This window comes from Antechinus flavipes, chromosome 2, assembly GCF_016432865.1.
Source record: "Antechinus flavipes isolate AdamAnt ecotype Samford, QLD, Australia chromosome 2, AdamAnt_v2, whole genome shotgun sequence".
NCBI classification, from domain to species: Eukaryota; Metazoa; Chordata; class Mammalia; order Dasyuromorphia; family Dasyuridae; genus Antechinus; species Antechinus flavipes.
In genome coordinates, this window is record NC_067399.1 from 357,044,107 (window position 1) to 357,065,480 (window position 21,374).

Genomic DNA, 21,374 nt, shown 5'->3' on the forward strand with positions numbered 1-21,374 from the left:
AGTGTTAGAGGAGAAAAGGGACATATATGAGAGAGATCATAAAGAAATGAAATGACTTGACAACAGATCAGACATGGAGAGAAGAGAGGATAGGGAATCAGGGATGACCCCGATGTGGTGAATCTGGACTAACTGAGAAGATGCTGGTGCTCTCCAGGATAAGGAAATTGAGAAGAGAAGGTTTATGTGGGAGAAGAATAATGAGTTCAGTTTTGCAGATGTTGAGTTTTTAAAATTGGTACCAAATATCCAGTTTGAAATGTCTATTAAACAGTTAGAAATGTGATATTGGAGGTCAGGAGAAGTTAGAGAGGGATGGATCAGTAGATCTCAGAATCATCAGCATAGAAATGAGAATTGAATCCATGGGAGCTAATGAGATCATAAGAGAAGAAGACCCAAGATGAAGTCCTAGAAGATATACCCAATGTTGTAGGTAATCACGTGGCTAAAGATCCAGGGAAAGAGATTGCATTGTCTAATAGTAGTGGAATCAGGAGAGAATAGTGCATCTTTATTGTATATAATACAGTATATTTGTATTGTAATTGGCAGTGAAGTTAGAAAAGCTGAATTCCATTCCAAGATTCCATATGTAGTAGCTGTATGATAATTGTCAACTCCTTTAATCTCTCAAATAGTTTCCTTAACTGTAAAATTAATAGTAATACCAGAACTCTTGTGAGGAAAGCATTTTGTAAGATTTTGACCTATAGAGGGGGAATTGACCATGTTAGTCCTCTATTTAGAACTCTTCAGTGGCTCCTTTCTCTCTACAGGATCCTGGCATTTGATGCCATCCACAATCTGGCCCTGCGTCACTGACTGTATCTCCTATTACATTCTGGCTCAGCCAAACTGGATTGCTTGTCATTCTTACATCTGTCCTGTTTCCTTCTGGTTTCATACCCTTGTAAATAGCGTTTACTCTGCCTGAAATTGATCCATTTCCCATTTGTCAAAATCCTTATCACCTTCAAAAGTATATCTCAGAAGCTATCCTCTCCATGAAGACTTCTTTGATTATTCCCCTCCATAGTTACAAGCAATCACTGAATCCCAAGAGCATTCTCTCATGTCTTTTTTCCACACTCGGTCTTGTATTATAACTGTCTTTTTCTCTTCCTAGATGATGATTTCTCAGAATAAAAACTTATAATAATAATGTAAAATAATAATTATGTAAATAGTACATGATTCAATTGTAAAGTTTCAAAAGTATTTTCTTCACAGTCTTATAAGATAAGTAGTACAAGTATTCCCATTTTACAGGAAAGGAAATTAAGACCCAGAAAGAGAGAATGATTTGTGTTAAGTCACACAGGACTTAGGATTCTAATGCAACAATCTTGTATCCAAATCCAGAGCACTTTTTTTATATTACAGGAATCTCCATGTTCTTAACTGACCATTACATATGGTCAGAAATCAGCTGTTTGAACAGAGTGGAATAGAAATTAAGTATTGTCATTCTTTGGGATCTAAGCCAGATCAGCTACATTTAACTAGTTCTCTCTCTTTGTTTCTAGCGATCATTCACCCTGATAGTGGAGGCCTGGGACTGGGATAATGGCACTCAAAATGGTGAGTATATTCCCAGGAGGAGATTCTCTTGATAGGGTGATTTGTGAACTTGGGGGATGTGAATAGGGAGACAGAATTGAATTCTGAAATTAGAATTTGGGAAGGAAGTGAGATGGAAAGTAGATTGCCTACTGTCTTCCAGCAGTTCAATAGAGGCAAAGGCTACAAGCCACAAAGTTGTTAAAGGCTATCTTGTGTAGACCAGGGTTATGGTGGGGAACATGAGGGCTCAAGAGTTTCCTATAGTTAAAATATTCTTTGGAAGTATGGTGTAAAATATGGTGAGGGAAGTTGATAAGAAGACCCATGATTAATTAACTTCCTCCAGTCCATCTGATAAAATCACAGTATGTAACTGGAAAAAGTTAAGTTGCCCTACTGTTGGCACAGAGACCAAAAGGAACTTTTACAGAAATCGGTTTGATTTCTTGCTAGTTTTAAGAAATAAAGTTCTTTATCTGGGTCATATTCTAGGAAAATGTCTATGTGAAGTAATGCAATCAATAACAAAACTACTGGGGTGAGCTTGAGATTGTCCTAGGGCCTTAGAGTATGATTTTCAATTTTTTTTTTTTTGAGAGCTCTTTGGAACCAGACTTTTGTGAGGGGGGGGAAGTTGAGGAAATGAAATTTTCTTTTTGAATTTGCTTTATTTTTTTAAGTTGATAGAACATATCACAAACAACAGTAGCGGTGTTAACTACCATTGATTGAATTGTATAGCTATATGTATTTGGAAGATGAGGAGGAGTGAATATAATCTCTAGTCCCATCATCTGTGACAAGCCTGGATCCTCATGAAGAATAAAAGGCTGCAAAATTTTAATTATTGAGAACAATAACACATAGACTTAACAGAATCCTTGTTATGTGATATTAGAAGAGCTATTTTAAAAGACAATTCTTTAACATCTCTAAATTAATGGAAAGCTATCCATAATTGGTACTGTAAATATATATGCTATAAGCATGTCTGTTGATTTACTGGACATAACAGATGTTTAACTGAGTAAGTAGAATGTATTGGAGGTTATTCAGGATACCCCTGATGGATTAAATTCCTGTCATCCTAACTGTTGAAATCACAGAATGTAAGGAAGCAGCCTGCAGAACTATTAAAATCTTAATTATATCTCAGAGAAGTCCTTCATTGAAACCTAATGGAATTAGAGGACAGTTTTTATTAGCCGTTTTAGATATTTGACTAATAAGTTCCTTAGGCAGACTTAATGGAAATAAAAGGAATGGTGCCAATTACCCAGAGCCTAATGGCCCTTTTAAAATGTAGACACAATCTTCAGTGGAAGCAGGAAGCTGAAGCAGGAAGCACCTTTGAGGAGATAACCCTGGCATCAAAGAGCTGTGAAGGAAGAATCCAACTTTTGAGAGAATTACTCATTGCTATCCACTACCCTCTGGTAGAGACAGAGGGAAATGAAAGATTGTTCTCTCCTGTACCAATACTACTTCCTCACCCCCACTCTACTTGGCCATGTTGCTTTGTTGTAAAGCTGCTTCACCCAACAGATAGACGGCTTAAAGAAAGCTAAGGTAATCCTGAAGAGTAGACATTCTTGCAAGAAGGGAAGAGAGCTAGATGAGAGAAAAAAGAAACTTAGCTAGCTAGCTGACAGTGGAAACAGAGCTGTGGCGAATCCACCTGTCAGATCATCCTAATTAGAAATGTTGAGTCCATGGGTGAGTAAAGTGATGAAACCATCGAAAGAAAAAGGGCTTTTGGGTCCAATAGTCCTGGAGATGTAAGTTGCCTTGGCCACATGTATTTCCTATCTGTATGTCTCCTCACTAGGGTATTCTTTATGTATGCCAACATTTCCTGTGGAGTCGTGTATGTTGGAAGAGTGGCCCTGTTTTCTGGAGGCAATGCTTTATATCTACTGTTCTTATTATGCCAAATCAGATGATATTTTTGCTTTGAACTAATTTTCTATTGATTATTAAAGGGGTTCATGAGTTATGTTGTTTTAGTCCTATAGACTCATAGAGGATCTTGAATTCAAGGCAATTGACTCTCTCAGAGACCCAACCTATGAGAATAAGTTTGGGGTAAATGCCACAAATGAAAACAGCAGTGGGTTTAGAGTTAAAAGACCTAGATTGGAATCCTAGCTCCAATATTTACTAGCTATCTGACCATAGGTAAATCACACAAACTCTTTGTGATTCAGTTTTGTCATTTGTAAAATATATAAATATATTTTAAAAGTAATAATACTTTTTTTTGACTGAGGTAATTGGGGTTAATTGACTTGTCCAGAGTCACACAACTAGAAAGTGTTAAGTGTCTGAGGCTAGATTTAACTCAGGTGCTCCAGACATCAGGGCTGGTGCTCTATCCACTGTGCCACTTAGCTGCCCCCAAAGTAATAATACTTTTTATTATTTATGCCACAAGATTGTTGGGAAGAAAATGCAGACTTTGAAGTACTACATAAATGTGAGCTGATGGTAATATTAGTGTCTTTCCCCAGCCATACTTTTTCTATTTCTTGACCACTGTTCTCACACCTGTAAAATGGAATTAATAATACTTCTTCTTTGGAGATTATGGATCTAAAAATAATAAGTAAAAGGGACAAGAACTGGATCTAGGATTTCATTGTTATGGAGATCTCGCAGGCAAGGAAACCCCTTCTTATATGCAATTTGATTCTTTTCTTACTATTTCGAGTTGCCTAGAATATTGAGGTGATTTGTCCAAGATCATACAGCCAATATGTATCAGGCAAGACTCAAACCCAGATCTTTTCAGTGGCTTCAATGAAAAGTACTTTGGAAATTGAAAGTGTTATGGAAAAACACAAATATGTAGTGATCATTAATTAGAGAAATATACCAGAACTGGAATAGAGTATGACATAATAGAGACAGGAAGATATATACATATATTATATGTGTATATATACTTATATATTCATAAATAAGATAAATATATATGTATACATGATTTTTGTTTATATACATATTTATAAATAAGATATATTTTGTATATATACATTTATATATTCTATACATATGCATATATAACATACATTCTCAAATATATATATAATATCTAGTTTAAAGATCAGTCCATGTGTCTTTATTGAGTTCCACTGTATCTTTCGTCCTAATCTAGTAGGAGAAAGGATGGTAGTAGTCATAATGGGAATTAAAATGTCATAAACATTGGAGCTAAGTCTTTAGGTCTCTATTCCAATCTTAGTTCACTATTTGATCTCTAGCAAGTTTTTTCTTATCTCTCTGGGCCTCAGTTTACTTGTATGTAAAATATAAGGATTGAATTAGATGATCTTCTTAAGGTTCCTTCCAGTTCTGATATTTTATGATTTTTCAGCTATTAATCATTAGATCTTGAATTGAGTATATTAAATTTTATTTATTTGTTTATTTTTAGTATATTAAAATTTAAGGCTGAAATATGATCGAGAAAGAAGGCAGAGCCCCTCTATAGATTACTTCTTAGCTCCTGTAATCTGCTTGTCTTGGAGAAGCAATAATGTGCCCCTCTGTCTACTGAGTGTGTTGAATTCCCATTCAGAGACACAGGGAAATAACTATTCAATGTCTTTTTCTTTGTTGCAGTCTTCTTTCCTGTCATCAACTATATTGTATGTAGCATTACTTTTCAAACTTGTGCAAAACATCAAGCTATCCCTTCCTGGGCAAAGGTGAAGGTTATTAAGTGTAGTGTTTTTAGCGGATGTTACACACAACCAACCAGTAAACATTTATTATAAATGTCTACTATGTGCCAAGCACTGGGCTAAGATTTGTGGTACAAAAAGAGCCAGAACACAAAGAAAGAAAATTCCTTTCCCTCAAGGAAGTTACAATTTAATGGAGGAGGCAATATATAGATATGTATGTATAAAGCTATATGTCAGATAAATAGGAAATAATTAACAGGGGGAAGGCACTAGAATTAAGTGAAGTTGGGAAAGTCTTCCTGTTGAAGATGAGATTTTAGCTGGGACTTAATGAAAATAAAGTTGCTTAGTAATTGTAGTGGAAGAGGAAGGGAATTTCAAACATGAATAGCTAGAGAAAATGTCTGGAGCTGAGGGATGGAATGGAGTGTGTCTTGTTTATGGAATAGCTGGGACACCAATGTCTTCAAGTCAGAGTACATGGAGGGTAGACCTCAGTGTCACAAAGACTTAGGTTAAGATTAGAGACTAGTTTTGTAACTCAAGGCAAATCATTTAACCTAATAGTTCTTCAGGAAACTTTTAAAAATTATAAACTATAGAGCCATTGCCTATCTGTATTAGGAGAGGGAATTTCTTCATTAGGAATTCCATGTACTTATGGAAAGTGTAACTGCCCTTTCTTTCCACCACAGTGTATATAGTGTTTTTAAATTTGCTGTACCATGTTGTCTAATCAAACTATGGCATTACAAAATCCAAGAAATGAACACCTCTAATTTTAATTTACAGAGTGAATAGACAGAGTGCATTTAGTGCATGGTCAGAAAACCAGCTTATTTATTGGAATACTCAGTCCTTCATAAATAAAACAAGATCATAGATATCAGGGATCAGAAAGTCACAGAACATTAGAAATGGAAGGGTATCTATGCAGTATTAAAGATCTTAGGGTGATAGGTCAAGCCCATTTATCTTACAGATGATGAAATAAAATTTTAAAAAATTATACAGATGATAAATTAAAAACTCATTTTCCTGAGAGTCAACAAATAGTACATATCTTTTGATGTATTACATATGTACACACAGAAATCAACATGACATCTTGAAATATTAAACTAAAGTTTGTTCTCAAGTTGAATATGCAGAAATGTGAATGAATAATACAAGGATATATTATTTAGTATGCCAGTCCCCCTTACCAACTATCACAAGATTCAAGGATTTTCATATTTCAGAAAAACCAATCAGTAAGAGCTACAGAAGAAGAAGAAATATGGAGACATTAATGATGACAGATTCTTAGAAAATATATATGTATTTTTTTTAATAAGCAAGAATTTCTAAGCACCTAGTTGCTTGGAAGGATGGCTTAAGTGGAGGCCATAAACCATTTTATTTGAGGGAATTCTTGCTCAGGTGTGAATAGGATTAGACTCTAAAGATTCCATAATAGACACTAAATGTTTGGATTGGATGTGTTATGTGGCGATCTTTCAGTTTGAAGTAAAGTACTTAAATTCATTTGCCCAACCAAGCCTTTGGTGATAAAATTTTGTAACCCTTTTCTTTTGGTTTGGGATTAACAGAGGGGAAGGGATCTAGATTTCATTGCTGTTTGAATGACTTATTTTTTCTGTAAGAAGGTAAACTGACAATAAAGCTCTTCTTTGGAAAGAATATTAATCAGAATCTATTACTTCATGACTGTGACAGAGAAAATTAAATTTGTCTTAACCTTTTAAACCCCGGGGACTAGAAGCATTCTTTGAACTAAAAGGAATTTCAGAAGTCATTTAGTCTAAACTGAGATCAAATAAGTTGTTCAAAATTGTCAAGTTAATAGTGAAGCTGGGCTAGAACCAAGATTTTTTCCATTCTCAGCCTGAGGCTCTTTTCACTTTCATAGAAATGACAGGAAAGAAAAGAACCTTAGTCAGCCTTATTTTACAGCCTGTTAGTGGCTAGAAGTACAGCTTCCTTGTCTTCTAGAAGAAATAAGTTTTGGTAAAAACATTTTTTGAGTGAATCAGACAATCAGAACAGAGTGTGAACATGGCTAATGTGTCTCTTGGCAAAAAAATTAAAATATTAAAGACTGGGCCTTTAAAGACCTTAAGCAATTTGTATAAAAGGAAGAAGCTGTTTCAGCAACAAGAAGAAATCATAAGAAACTGAATTTAAAGAGATTAGAGCAAGCATGGCACTTAAGCATACTTTGAGGAGAAAAGGATGTCCTGAACTGTGTCAGAGAAGGGAAATATTAAAGGGAGTCACTGATTCTACAGGCATCCCAAGGTCAGCTCTTTACCCAGCTTTTGTCTTATCCCCTACCTTCTATGCCTGTTTATCTGCAGAAACTATAATGTCATCTGCTGTTTTATTTTTCAAAGATTTCTGATAAATCTAGTTTTGTCTCATTATAAGAACCCAAGAGTTAACAAGAGATAGGTTTTCTGACTGACTACATTTATATCTAATATCTACCTAAATGTTAGGAATTTTCCTAAGTAAAGTTTTAGAATGATTATGATTGAGTTGAGAACTTTTAATCTAAAATAAGCCCAAGAGAAGTGAACAAGGAGGGGATTCTGTTGTCCCCAGATTTAAAATAATTTTTTATTTACAATAGAATGTTGCTATATTAGAAATGGGGAAACTGAGACCCAGAGAAAAGAAGTAATTGGTTTTATACAGTCATTTCTAGAACCCATATTTACATAGGGTTTTTCTCTTTTAAAACTAGAAAGAGGTACATTTAGAATAAATTAAAGATTTTCTTATTTTTACTCAAAGTAAATTCATGGAATTCCTCACACTCAGCAGAGGTAGCAGGCTATGAATATGAAAAAGATTAGAAAAAATTTAGGGAAAACCCTAGAATACTTCTACATAAGGGGATCACTGACTGGTGGGAGAATCGGGGGTGTCCCTTCTTACCATCAAGCCTTCTCTTGTGTCCCTTAAAGGGACACTATTTCCTACTATTTCCTACTTTCATTACTTTGGGTAAATCATTTAATAACTCTTGACCTTCTTCTCCTCCCCTAAAAAACAACAGCATTGAATTAGATAGTCTCTGAAGTTCTGTGCAGCTCAAAGTCCTATGCAGCTTATGCTGCATACTGAATTGGGGATATAGTAGGGAGTGTTACTTCTCTGTTATCTGGTCATGGCATAAAGAGTGAGTTTTGTTCAAGTGCAAGTGGGTCTAATGTACTAGGTTGAGTAATTGAGAATTCTAAATTACTTAAATTTGTAATCTGGACTGAACATTTCCAACATCAATAAAATTGCATAGTGCAAGGGGCAGAGGGAAGGAAAAGGAAACTAAATCTTAGAAAATGTTAGAACTACATAAATACGCATGTGTGCACACACACATACACAGTTCTAGTAAATGAAAAGCCAACCAGTACGTACATCTGTTTAGAAAATATCTAGATCATCAACTTGTACATTATTTGTTAAAACAAACATATATTGAATAGTAAATCCATGTTCAGCATCCTATGTTTGGCTCTGGGAAGCTAAAATAGATAGAACATACTTTTTTCTCTCAAGAGCTATATTAGACAAAAGATCAAATGCATGTGCAGAGATTGATTCTAACAAATTTTCAAATTTTGGGGGTGAGCTGATAACAAATATATATATATATATATATATATATATATATATGCATTTGCATGCATACATTCAGAATTATTTATTGTTCCCCTTTAAAAATGTTTTTTCTTTTTCTCATCTTCATATTTCCAATTTCAAACTGTCTCTGAATAAATTAGATTTTAAAAGTGGAAAGAATCAAGAGTTATATTTACTAGTTGGTAAGTAGTCAAAGAATGCAAACGGTTCTCAAAAGAAGATTGCAAACTATAAGCCATCTATGAAGGATTGCTCCAAATCATTAATAAGAGAAATACAAACAAAACAACTCTGAAAATTAAAATTTTCAACAATAAAACTATCAAAAGATGGGAATATTTAATGTTGAAAGGGATGAGGAAAGACAAGTGCATTAATACAGTGTTGGATCTGTAAATAGGTTCATGCATTCTGGAATGCAGTTTGGAATTATGCTAACAAAATGTCTATAATGCACCAAAATATTTAAAGCAACATTTTTCTAGTATCAGAGAACTGGAAACAAAGTAGATTATCATTGATTTAGGAATGACTAATTAAATTATAGCATGAGAATGTAGTAGAATCCATAAGCAAATATGTTGGACACCTAACAGGAAAATCCATGTGAATTGATAAAAAGTAAAAGCAACAACAGGAAATCTATATATACAACTATAACAATCCAGATGGGAAGAACAACAACAATACAGAACTAAATGCTGTAAAATTATATTAATCAAATTAGGCTCCAAGAAGAGATGACATTTATCTTCCACTTTTACAGAAATCGATAACTTGGATGCTTACATATGCTGTGAAACTTGGTTCATTTCACTGAACTGCTTTGTCCATCTCCTCTTTTCTTTTTTATTCTTTATTGTATGAGGGACATTTTCTGGGTGGGAGAGAGGGAGGAAGACTATCTTGAAAAATGAAAGTGATTGTACACATCTCTCAGATTGGCTAAAATGACAGGAAAAGATAATAATGAATCTTGGAGGTGATATGAGAAAACTGGGACACTAATTTCATTGTTGGTGGAATTGTGAACTGATCCAACCAATATGGAGAGAAATATGGAACTATGCCCAAAAGGCTAACAAATTGTGCATATCCTTTGACCCATCTGTGCTATTACTGGGTCTGTATCCCGAGGAAATAATAAAGGAGGGAAAAAGACCTATGTGTTGAGAAATGTTTGTAGCATCCCTTTTTGTAATGGAAACTGAATGGATGCCCATCAATTGAAGAATGGCTGAATAAGTTATGGTATATAAATGTAATGGAATATTATTTTTCTATGACAAACAGTCAGCAGAATGATTTCAGAGAGGCCTCAGGAGATTTAAATGAATTGATGCTAAGTGAAATGAGCAGAACCAAGAGATCATTGTATACACCAACAGCAAGATTATATGATGATCAATTCTGATGGACATGGATCTTTTTAAGGTGATTCAGGCCAGTTCCAATGCTTATGATGAAGAGAGCCATCTGTACTCAGAGAACTGTGGAGACTGAGGGTAGATTACAACATAGTATTTTCACTTCCTGTTGTTGTTTGCTTGCTTTTTGTTTTCTTTCTCATTTTTTTTCCTTTTTGTTATGATTTTTCTTGTGCAACATGATAATTGTGGAAATATGTATAGAAAAATTGCACATGTTTAACATATATTGAATTCCTTGCTGTCTAGAGGAGAAGGTGGGAGAAGGGATGGAAAAAAATTTCGAACACAAGGTTTTACAAGGGTGAATATTGAAAATTATCTATGCATATGTTTTGAAAATAAAAAGCTTTAATAAAAAATAAAAGTGGTAGGAAAGCAAAATGAGTAAAAACTTCGCAAGAGGAATATGGAGAGAAGTAGGAGAGTTTAATAGTGTGGGCATAGTAGATTCCACCCTTTTGAGGGAGAAAAATCTACTTCCTCTTGATTCTGGTCTAGTTCCATATTATTTCCTTTGAATTGTCCTCAGCTTCATTTCCTGCCCCGCCTGTTGCCAAATATTAGACAACAAAGCTTTCCTCTGGCTCAGTAAATCCTGGATCTCCGGAGGAAGGGTCCACTTAAGCATCAGGCTTTATAGCTATCTAAAAGGAGTTGAACAAAAAGGTCTTCATGTTCTCTCTCCCACTCTGATCTGTTCTTCATGTTTCTCCCAGAATAATTTTTATATATAGTCTTTATTATGTCATTATTCCATTATAAATCTTTGGTAATCCCTGAGAGCATACTGAATAAAGTTCAAAGGCCTCTGCCTGGTATTCAGCACCCTCCACAAGCTCTGTTGTGATTTCTACTTTTCTACTTTTCATTTTGCTCATTTCCTTGTACTCGGTACACCATTCATGCTGGACAACTTCCTTTGAATACACCTCATCTCCAATGGTTTCTTCTGTTTGAAAAACCCTCCCCCAGTCTCTTTGTTGAATTCTTCTTTCTTTAAAGTCCAGCTTATATGCTACCTCTTCCAGAAGGACCACTCTGATTTTCATTCAATAAATGCCCATTCTTACTCTAGTTTGATGTACTTTGACACTTCTATAATGTGCTTTTTATGTACTCTAGAGTATTGTCAGGTATTACTCTAGTGTCCATATCTTCATTCTAGATTGTGAACTCCACGACAGCAAGAACAAGCACTGTGTTCTTTCTAGCTCTATATCTCTCCCATCTTCAAGCGCAGGTTTCTAAATAAAGGTACTAATAGAGATTTGGTTAGTCAATAAGCATTAGTTCAACACATAATATTCTTGAGGCGGCTAAGTGGTTACAGTGGATGGAGCTCCAGCTCTGGAGTCAGGAAGATTTCCATTAAAAGCTAACCTTATCTACTAGTGATGTGACTCTGGGTAAATCAATCATTGTTTGCTTCACTTTTCCCATCTGCAAAATCAGAATAATAATAGCACTTTTCCCTAGGATTATTGTCAAAATAAAATGAGATATATGTAAACAGTTTTGCTTTTCAAGGCAATTCAAGCCAGTTCCAATGGTCTTGTGATGGAGAAAGCCATCTGCATCCAGAGAGAGGGTACTGAGGTGGATCACAACAAAATATTTTCACTCTTTTTGTTCTTTGCTTCCATTTTGTTTTCTTTCTCTTTTTTTCCTTTTTGATATGATTTTTCTTGTGCAGCATAATTGTGGAAATATGTATAGAAGAATTACATGTTTAACAAATATTGATTTACTTGCTATCTAGGGAAGGGAAAAATTGGAACACAAAGTTTGGCAAGGATGAATGTTGAAAATTATCTATGCATATGTTTTGAAAATAAAAGGCTTTAATAAAACAAGAAAAAAGTTTTGCTTTTAAAGTTCTACATAAATATTTATTCTAAAAGTTCTAGAGATACAAAAACAAAAGCTCTTTCCCCTCAAAGAGCTTACATTTTGCTAAGGGAGATGACCTGTATTCATAAAAATTGTTTAGTTCATGACCACATTGAAGAGGAGAGGAGAATTGGCTTTGTAAAAGAATTTCTAATGTGTATTCCTCCAGATGATCAGCTCTGTCTTCTTCCTTTTCTATTCCTTTCCCTACTCTTTATCTGGCAGATGGGCTTCTGATTGAAAGAGTTTCACATGCAGGAATGATCAATCCTGAGGACCGCTGGAAGAGCTTACACTTCAGTGGCCATGTGGCTCATCTAGAAGTGAAGATCCGTGTGCAGTGTGATGAGAACTACTACAGCAGCACCTGTAACAAGTTCTGCAGGCCAAGGAATGATTTTGTAGGCCACTATACCTGTGACCAGTATGGCAATAAGGCCTGCATGGAAGGTTGGATGGGCCCTGAGTGTAAGCAAGGTAACAAGAACCAACATGTTCAAGTTGTGAGACAAAGAAAAAGAACAAATATCCTTCTTTACCATAACTGTGTTAATTTTTGGTTGTTTTCTTCCTCCTATCCCATGTACTCTAGGTACTCTAGAATATTATCATGTATTACTTTAGTGTCCATCCATATCTTCATTCTAGATTGTGAACTCCATGACAGCAAGAACAAGCACTGTGTTCTTTCTAGTTCTATATCTCTCCCATCTTCAAGCACAGGTTTCTAAATAAAGGTACTTATAGACCTATATATAGGAATCATATTTTAGGTGATTCATCTTTATAAAATGAAGTGCCCTTACAGGAAGGGTTAGGGAAATTGGAAGCTACAGAGAAAGCCCTGTGTGTACACTCAGAGCTTTATACCTATACTTTCACCTTTGTATTTTCATATGTTTTCAAAACAGTCCTATGAAGGGAGGGAGGACATGAGTCAAAGGTTTTAGGGCTGGAAAGAACATTAGAATTATCTTGTCCAAAGTTTCATTGGCCTTTTTTTACTCCAAATCTAGTGCTTTCTCCACATACAAAGATAAGGTAAGGACAAGCATGCTTGCTGTCCCAAATATTTAAAGGGCTATTCTGTTAAAAGGGGATTAGATTTGTTCTACTTGGTTTCAGGACACTGAATTTGGAGGAAATAGAGAAGTATAGATTTTGGCTTATGATGAGGATGAATTTTCTAATAATTAGAATTTTTCCATAGTTAAGTGGTTTTGAAAGGCAATAAATTCTTTTTTATTGGAGGTGCTTGATTAATCTTTTAGGAAGGCTGTGGGAAGAAGGGAGATTAAACCAGAGCCTGATGGGTTTGAGTCTGTGAGCTGCTGCATTACTAGTGGCTCACAGACCACTGTGTCTACAATCAATAAGCATTAGTTCAACACATAATTTTTTGTGTGTGACTTTTTGTATGTAGAAGGGTCGCTGGCACATTGGGAGAAAGGGAAGGCCCTTTTTTTCCTCTTCTGGGGAAAACTGGAAGCTTATCAGCCTCATACTAAACAACTCTCAAGCCTGAGTTACGGTTTATTTAAGAACTCTGTCATGTGAGCAACTCATCAGAATTTCTTATAAAGGACTTTTTAGTCAAACTCAAATCTAAGCAGGAGTTTCTTCAACAATATTCCCAGCAGCCTCTACTTGAAAAACTTCTACTGAGGAAGTCCATTCCATTTTTTTTTAAAGATCTAATAATTAATTAAATTCAGCAAATCTCTGCATTGTCCACATCAGGTAGCTGAGGGATGCAGCATTAAACCATTACAGAATTAGTATATATAAAATAGGCATACCAAAAATGTTAGACTTGGGGCTATAGATCTAGGTTAAAATTCTCCTTCCATTATTGAACAAGCTATATGATCATGAACAAGTCACTTTACCTTTCTGTGCCTCAATTTTTTCATAAGTATAGTAATGCCTGTCATGCCCTTCATAGGATTGTTTTGGGGTACTAGTGAGTTAATGTATAAAGTACTTTGACAACAAATTTTTTATATCATTAACTTTAGCATTTTTGTATGGTTCTTTTTAAAGGAATTTCTAGTCTGCAGATTATGGCTAAGTGAAAGAAGGTATCCAAACAGAATGCTCAGAAACATTTTAATGATGAAAAGATAACTTGTTAGAAATTTAAAAATTCGTTTGTCTGAAAGTTCTCTGTAATTTTTTCCTATCGTCCCTAGTTTTTGCCCTGTAGAGACAAGTCTTAATCCTCCTTCTTCATAATAGTCCATTAATCATGTTCACCCAACATCTCAACTAGCATACATATCTCCAATTCCTTGAACTAGTTCAATCTGTGGAATTATTTCCAGGCTTTTTACCATTTTGGTTATGTGCCTTTCATCTTCTGTTTACTTCTTCCTAAATGTGATGTCTAGCAGATTACTCTAGATGGGGTTTGACCAGGGCAAAAGGCATATCCCTCATTCTGCTCAATGGAATCCTATTAAATGCAGCCCCAGAACCTTTTGACTCAAAAGAAATAGTATATGTATTATGCTTTACAAATTTAAGGTGTTATGCAAGTCCAACTTTTACCAAAACTCCATAATCTTGACTATACTATTCTTCTGCAGTAGATATCTTTGGAAACAGATTTCAAACCAGTCCAAGCTATTTGTCTTTTCTGGTTAACAATGGTTTCTCCCCTAATATTAGCAGCTTTGTGCTAATAGGTGGTGCAATGTAAATATAATCTACTAGCATTATTAATTTTTAGAGCTTTCAAAAGTTTAATAATGCTTTTAGTAGATATAAATGTGTAATATTTAATGCTTACTACCTAATGGTGGAGTGCTAAACTATATTACCAAACCAAATACCTACAAATTAGAATTAATAACCACTTGTATTTGGCCAGATAGCTATCTGTTGGCCAAATATTCATGTGACAAAGTTCCTAGTTCTAGATCTGCACGTCCTAGTTGGTATCTTGTTTCATGATTAAGTTGCTACTTATCTCTTCCATCATTCCAGTTGAAAGGAAATTTTGGACTTGATTCTCCCTGTGGTAGATCATTGAGCATACTTTGGTATAGTGGAAAAAATCTAGATTGTGGGGAAGGAGGTTACTGGAGAAGGAGGGTATTACAAGGAAATCTGGATCCTGACCTCTTTACTAACATTAACTGTTGGCAAACACCTTCATTGGCCATTAGTTTCCCGGTTTTGTAAAAAGAAAGGACTAGTTTAAGGTTCTTTTTAGCTCTAGCATTCTATCATGCTGTAAAACTACTAGGTAAAGTAGGTAAAGTATAGACAGCTTGATTACAGATTCTGGCTTTGTCCCATCCAGCTCTGATTTTCTCTGATGTGATTATGTCTGGAAGTTAGGAATTTAGCCCAGGGTTGCCAGCTGATGGCTCTAATGGGCTTGGGGCTAGCATTGTTGAGGGCCTCTCATAAGCTGCTGCTTCAACCTTGTGTCTCTGTGTTCACAGCTGTATGTAAACAAGGATGTAATTTACTCCACGGGGGATGCACCGTACCTGGGGAATGCCGGTAAGTGTGTGCTGGGGCCCTTTTTCTCTCTCTTTTTCTTGGTGGGAGGATTGAGTTCATTGATCTGCAAGTTCTTCTTAATGATGTCTTCTGCTTGGTTCCACAATAGAACTCACTGAGCCGAGCCAACAACTAAGCACAGGGAGACACAAGTATTCAAGTGTCAGAGTGATGAGGAAATTTAAATCTTTTTTTTGGAATGTCCTCACTGTGAAATTTAAGTTTATCCTTTAAAGAGGTCTAACTGCCTTTGCAGAAAAAGGCTATACCCATCCAGAGGTTTGGAAAGGGGAAAGGTTACTTGTGCACTTTACTCCTAAAAGAATTTTGGTTAAAAACATGGAGTGGGAAAAGGAGTACTTTCTTGGGATCAGAGAACCTGGACCAGAACCCAAGCTCTGCTTCTTTCTCTCTCAGTGAATTGGGGCACATTAGATACTCTTTCGAGGCTGAGGACTGTTATATCCTCTTTAAGATAAAAGGGGCCATATGATATGGCAAAAGGTGCTAGATTTAGAGGCAGGGAATTGGGGATTCCCACAAATCTATGTGAAATTGGCATAGATCTTTATATTTTTGAGCCCTAGTTCCTCTTCTGCAAATAAGGGGGCTGGACTAGATGTCCTCTAAGATCCCTCCCAGTCTGAAACTTATAACCCTATATGGTCCTAGAGTTTAGCAAGTGCCTGACATATAGTAGGTACTTAATAAATATTGATAAGACAATAAATGAGCTGAGTTTTGATCTTGTGAAATTCCTTGCTACATATTTTTTGTACTTGGTCTAAGTGCTGATCATTTGGTCCCACTCCTGGAGAACTCATAAAAGGAAAATTTTCCCCCAATATCAGTTCTCTTGCTAGTGTTGAGAAAGCTATTCATTTTAAAAGGAACCTATTGTTATTAGTATTTTAAGGTCTTCCTTATAAAGATACCGTAAGTGAAGTAATATAAGTAGTAGTATTCTTCTTTCATGGATGAGCAAACCAGAGTCCAGAGAGATGTACTAATTTACCGATAATATCATAGTATCTTACTGGGATTTGAACCCAACTTATCTGACTTCACATGTTACTATATCTTCACCTAAAATATTCATTTGTGTTTCCATTTATACTGGCAAAAATCTCTTGATATTAACTACTAAGATTTTCCTAAACCCTTCCTTTACACAAAAGGGGATGTTTGTGGAAGTCGGATTTTCTTGTAAATTCTATTAAGACACATACCTATCCTAGTGCTTGATGGTGACTTGAGAGATTCACATGTATCAGTCAATAAGCATTTATTAAATTATTATGTGCTTAGCATTGTGCTAAGAACTAGAAATTACAAAGCAAAAGCAGAAACAGTCCTTGCCCCCTACATCCCAATACAAAAGATAACATAAGATAAAGATAGTGAAAGGAAATCTTGGAGTGGAAGACACTAGCAGCTGCAGAGAGACAAGGAAAAGTCTCCTGAAAATGTGGTATCTGAGTTTCATCTTGAAGGAAACCAGATGAGTTAATTTTCAAAAAATTGGGCTGGAGAAAGTGAGGAAGGAAAGCATTCAAAGACACAAGAGACAGCCAGTATCATACAAACATGAAACTAGTATAGCTGGACATCAAATACATGAAAGTAATGTGTAAGAAAATTGAAAAGTTGAGAAGTGGTTGGGCAAAAAAATTTAAATATCAAGCAGAATGTGTGTTTGATGTGTTAGATTTCTTGTTATTTAGGAGAGGGAGTGAGGAGAAGAGAAGATAATTTTGGAACACAAGGTTTTACAAGGGTGAATGTTGAAAATTGTCTGTGCATATGTTTTTAAAATAAAAGATTTTATTAAAAGAAAAAAGAAAAGCAAATATTAATTTCTAGAAGAAAAAAAGAAAGGAAGCTTTCTTGTTTTAAAACACTTTAGCTATGGGACAAAAACTTTCTAGGGTAATCTCACTTTCATAGCTAAATGTTGACAACAGTATAAATTTTGGTTAAAAAAACCTGGCAAAAGGCAAGCCAGTCAGATGATCTACCTTATACAACTGAAGTATATTCAAAACAAGTTTCTGAAAGTTATTGTAATTAATTTTTTTTCTTTTATGTTACAAAAACTCTGTAAATAATTCCTTTGTCACTAATTTCTGAGGAATTATTGATCTGAGAAGAAGAACCTGTCAACTATTACTAATAAATCATTATTTACTTACTTGGAAAAAAAAATTTATGTTTGATTCTAAAAGTATTAGAGAACCACTAGATTGTGACTGAAGAAAGATATATAACATGGTCAATCCTATGTTCTAGGAATTCATTTTGACAGCTGGTGTAGAGTATGAATTAGAATGGGGAGAGACCAAGGCAGAAAGGACTCAGAAAACTATTGCAGTGTGTCTTCAGATGAGAGGAGATGAGAAGATAAAACTAAGTGGGAGCTGTGAGAGTAGAGACAAGGAAACATAATAGGAGAAATATTGGGAAGAAAGAAATGATGAGATGTGTTGGGAGTGAAAACTTATGAATTGGAAGAGCTTGTCCATGCCAAATAGAGATTCAACTTGAGAATCTTGTCAAGGTGGTAGACAAAATCCTGCAGCACTGTTTGATATTGGAAGGTTTCTCTGAAGGGATTAGGTGTATTATTTTTCACATTATAGTACTAGAAAGTTTGGAAAACTCTTTCTTCATAACCCTTTGAAATCAATGAAAGTATTATTCCTATTCTACAGAAAGAGAAACTGAAGCTTCAAGGCCAAAAATGATTTATTCATTAGTACATATCAGAACCAGAACTAAAAAAAGTAAGTGTCCTGATGAAAGAACATCCCAGAGGCCAGTGTCACTGAAGTATACAGAGGGATGTAAAATATATATATTTTTTAAAAATTGGAAAGATAGGAAGGAATTAAGTTATGATAGACTTTAACAGCTAGACATAGAAATTTATATATGATTCTAGAGAACCACTGAAATTTACTGAATAGGGCAGTGATCTGTGTTTTAGGATGTTCCATTTCATAGCCAAGTAGAGAAGATGGATTGGAATAAGAAACTTGACACAAGGGATCCAAGCATTTTCCCCACTGTGTCACAGTTTCTTTCCTTTTTTTCTTTTATTGCTTTTTAAAAATTATTTAAAGCTAAATGCAAAAATAAGAAAAAACAAAATAGAAAAAGAAAGACAAAAAAGGAAAATAACAAAACAAAACATCATCATGTGCCCCAGCAGAACATCAGGGAGGAGTCAAAATATGTAACAATAAATTTCCATTTTAAGAAAGCATATATATTAGTAAAAGAGATTATATTCCTTTTTTTTGTTTTCTTGTAGGTCATGGTTTCCTTTTCTTATTGAGATTAGATTACTTACTGAGGCCCCCTTTTAATCACTCTTTTAACAAGATCAGTTATATTATACCCTTCTTTACCAGCTTTCAGGACAAACCCTTGTTGGTCCTCTGATTTAGCCATATTTATTAATGTTAGTGCTAATCCCTTTAGGGAACTAATCAACAAGCATTTATTAAGTGCATGCATACTATGTGCCAAATACTGGATTAGGTGTTAGAATTTTAAGATTTAGAACAGAAAAGAGTCTCGGAGATCTAGTTTGAGATTCTAAATCTACCCTAGTACAGGCCCTCGTTGTCTGACACAGGGACTATTGCACTAGCTTCCTATTGATCAAGTCTCTTCACTCCAATCTATCTTCCACTTGTCTATCAAATAGATCTTCTTAAAACACACACTACTTTACTTCTGGGCTTATATCTAAAGAAATACTAAAGAAGGGAAAGGGGCCTGTATGTGCCAAAATGTTTGTGGCAGCCCTGTCTGTAGTGGCTAGAAACTGGAAATTGAATGGATGCCCATCAATTGGAGAATGGTTGGGCAAATTGTGGTATATGAATGTTATGAAATGTTATTGTTCTGTAAGAAATGACCAGCAGGACGAATATAGAGAGGCTTGGAGAGACTTACATGAACTGATGCTAAGTGAAATGAGCAGAACCAGGAGATCATTATATACTTCAACAACAATACTGTATGAAGATGGATTCTGATGGAAGTGGATTTTTTTGACAAAGAGACCTAACTCAGTTTCAATTGATCAATGATGGACAGAAGCAGCTATACCCAAAGAAAGAACACTGGGAAATGAATGTAAACTATTTGCATTTTTGTTTTTCTTCCCGGGTTATTTTTACCTTTTGAATCCAATTCCCTCTGTGCAACAAGAGAACTGTTCAGTTCTGCATATTTGTATTTAGGATATACTGCAACATATTTAACATATATAGGACTGCTTGCCGTCTAGGGAAGGGGGTGGAGTGAAGGAGGGGAAAAATCGGAACAGAAGTGCGTGCAAAGGATAATGTAAAAAATTACCCTGGCATGGGTTCTGTCAATAAAAAGTTATTATTAAAAAAAAAAAAAAACAAACAAACAAACACACTACTTCCAATTCACTAAATCCCAGAGGCTCTCTGTTACCCCAGAGTCAAATATAAATTCCTGCCTGGGTTTTAAAGCCTTTCATAACCTATCTTTCCAAATTTTTTATACTTTACATCCTTCCATAAATCTTTGTGATCCAATGATACTAGCCTACTTTGGTGATCCTTCTCTCTCTCTCCTCCACTACCTGGCTCCCTGGCTTCCTTCAAGTCTCATCTAACATCCCAGCCTTTTTTAGTCTTAGTGGCTTTCCTCTGAGACTATCCACAATTTATCATATATGTGTGTGTATCTTGTTTGTATAGAGAGGTATACAAGTTGTCTTTCCCACATTAGACACTGAGGTCCTGGACAGCAGGGCTTTCTCTCCTCTCTTTCTTTATATGCACACTGCATGGCACATAGTGGGCACTTAATAAACTCATTGGTTGATAGAATATTTCAATATAATTATTTTTCTTTATAATCCTATGCATTTTATCTTATGTATTTGAAAACATCTTTCTGAGGGCAAATCCATAGACTTAATCCTACTTTGAAAGAGATATATGACACAAAATAGGAAACCCTAATTTAGTCTAAGTTTTTTTTTTAAAGATGAAAAAATCCTATGAAGTAACTTCTCCAGGACCACACATATGATTAAGAAAATGATCCAGATCCAAATACAACTAACCTAACTCTATATTCAATGTTTTCTATACTGTAATGGGTTTGCCAGAAAGAGCAACGGAATTAAGTCCTGAAATAAAATCTTTTTATCTGTGATTCAGGGGGTGAAGGGAACAAAGTCCATCACTATTGAGTTGTTTTGTACTGTGCTGTGTTGATGTGACTCAAATCTTCTGGAGGATCTAAGAGAACAATTCCAGTCTCAATTCCAGGTTGCTAAAGTACCTCCACCTTTCCCTTCATAGGTGAAAACAATAGCTACTTTCTAAGTCAATAATAGAAATGAAAAATGGGAGGAAAGCCTGGGTGTGAGAGGGAGACTTTTCCTGGTGCTCACAGTCTGGGAGTTCTGTGATGCAGATCATTGTATGAACAACAGCAGAGACCATTAATTTCGTGCTCTAGTCAACAAATGAGTTTAAAAAGCCCATTTCCTCTACTTAGAGCTAGGGCATTAGATTGGATTATAATGCCTCATGGCCTAAGTCTGGGAATAAGCTTTTCAATTTGAAGTAATTCCACT

At 35.2% G+C, this 21,374-nt stretch overlaps 1 protein-coding gene across 2 annotated transcripts in view; it reads left to right on the forward strand.

Annotated features, from left to right (window-relative positions):
* The window catches only part of JAG2 (jagged canonical Notch ligand 2), a 156,041-nt gene that overhangs the window by 64,978 nt on the left and 69,689 nt on the right, over window positions 1-21,374 (forward strand). For both annotated transcript variants that reach the window (XM_051978113.1, XM_051978114.1), the window contains exons 3-5: window positions 1,530-1,584; window positions 12,452-12,703; window positions 15,679-15,739. In XM_051978113.1, coding sequence (XP_051834073.1) covers window positions 1,530-1,584; window positions 12,452-12,703; window positions 15,679-15,739 — 368 coding nt within the window. The remainder of the gene's footprint in view (window positions 1-1,529; window positions 1,585-12,451; window positions 12,704-15,678; window positions 15,740-21,374) is intronic.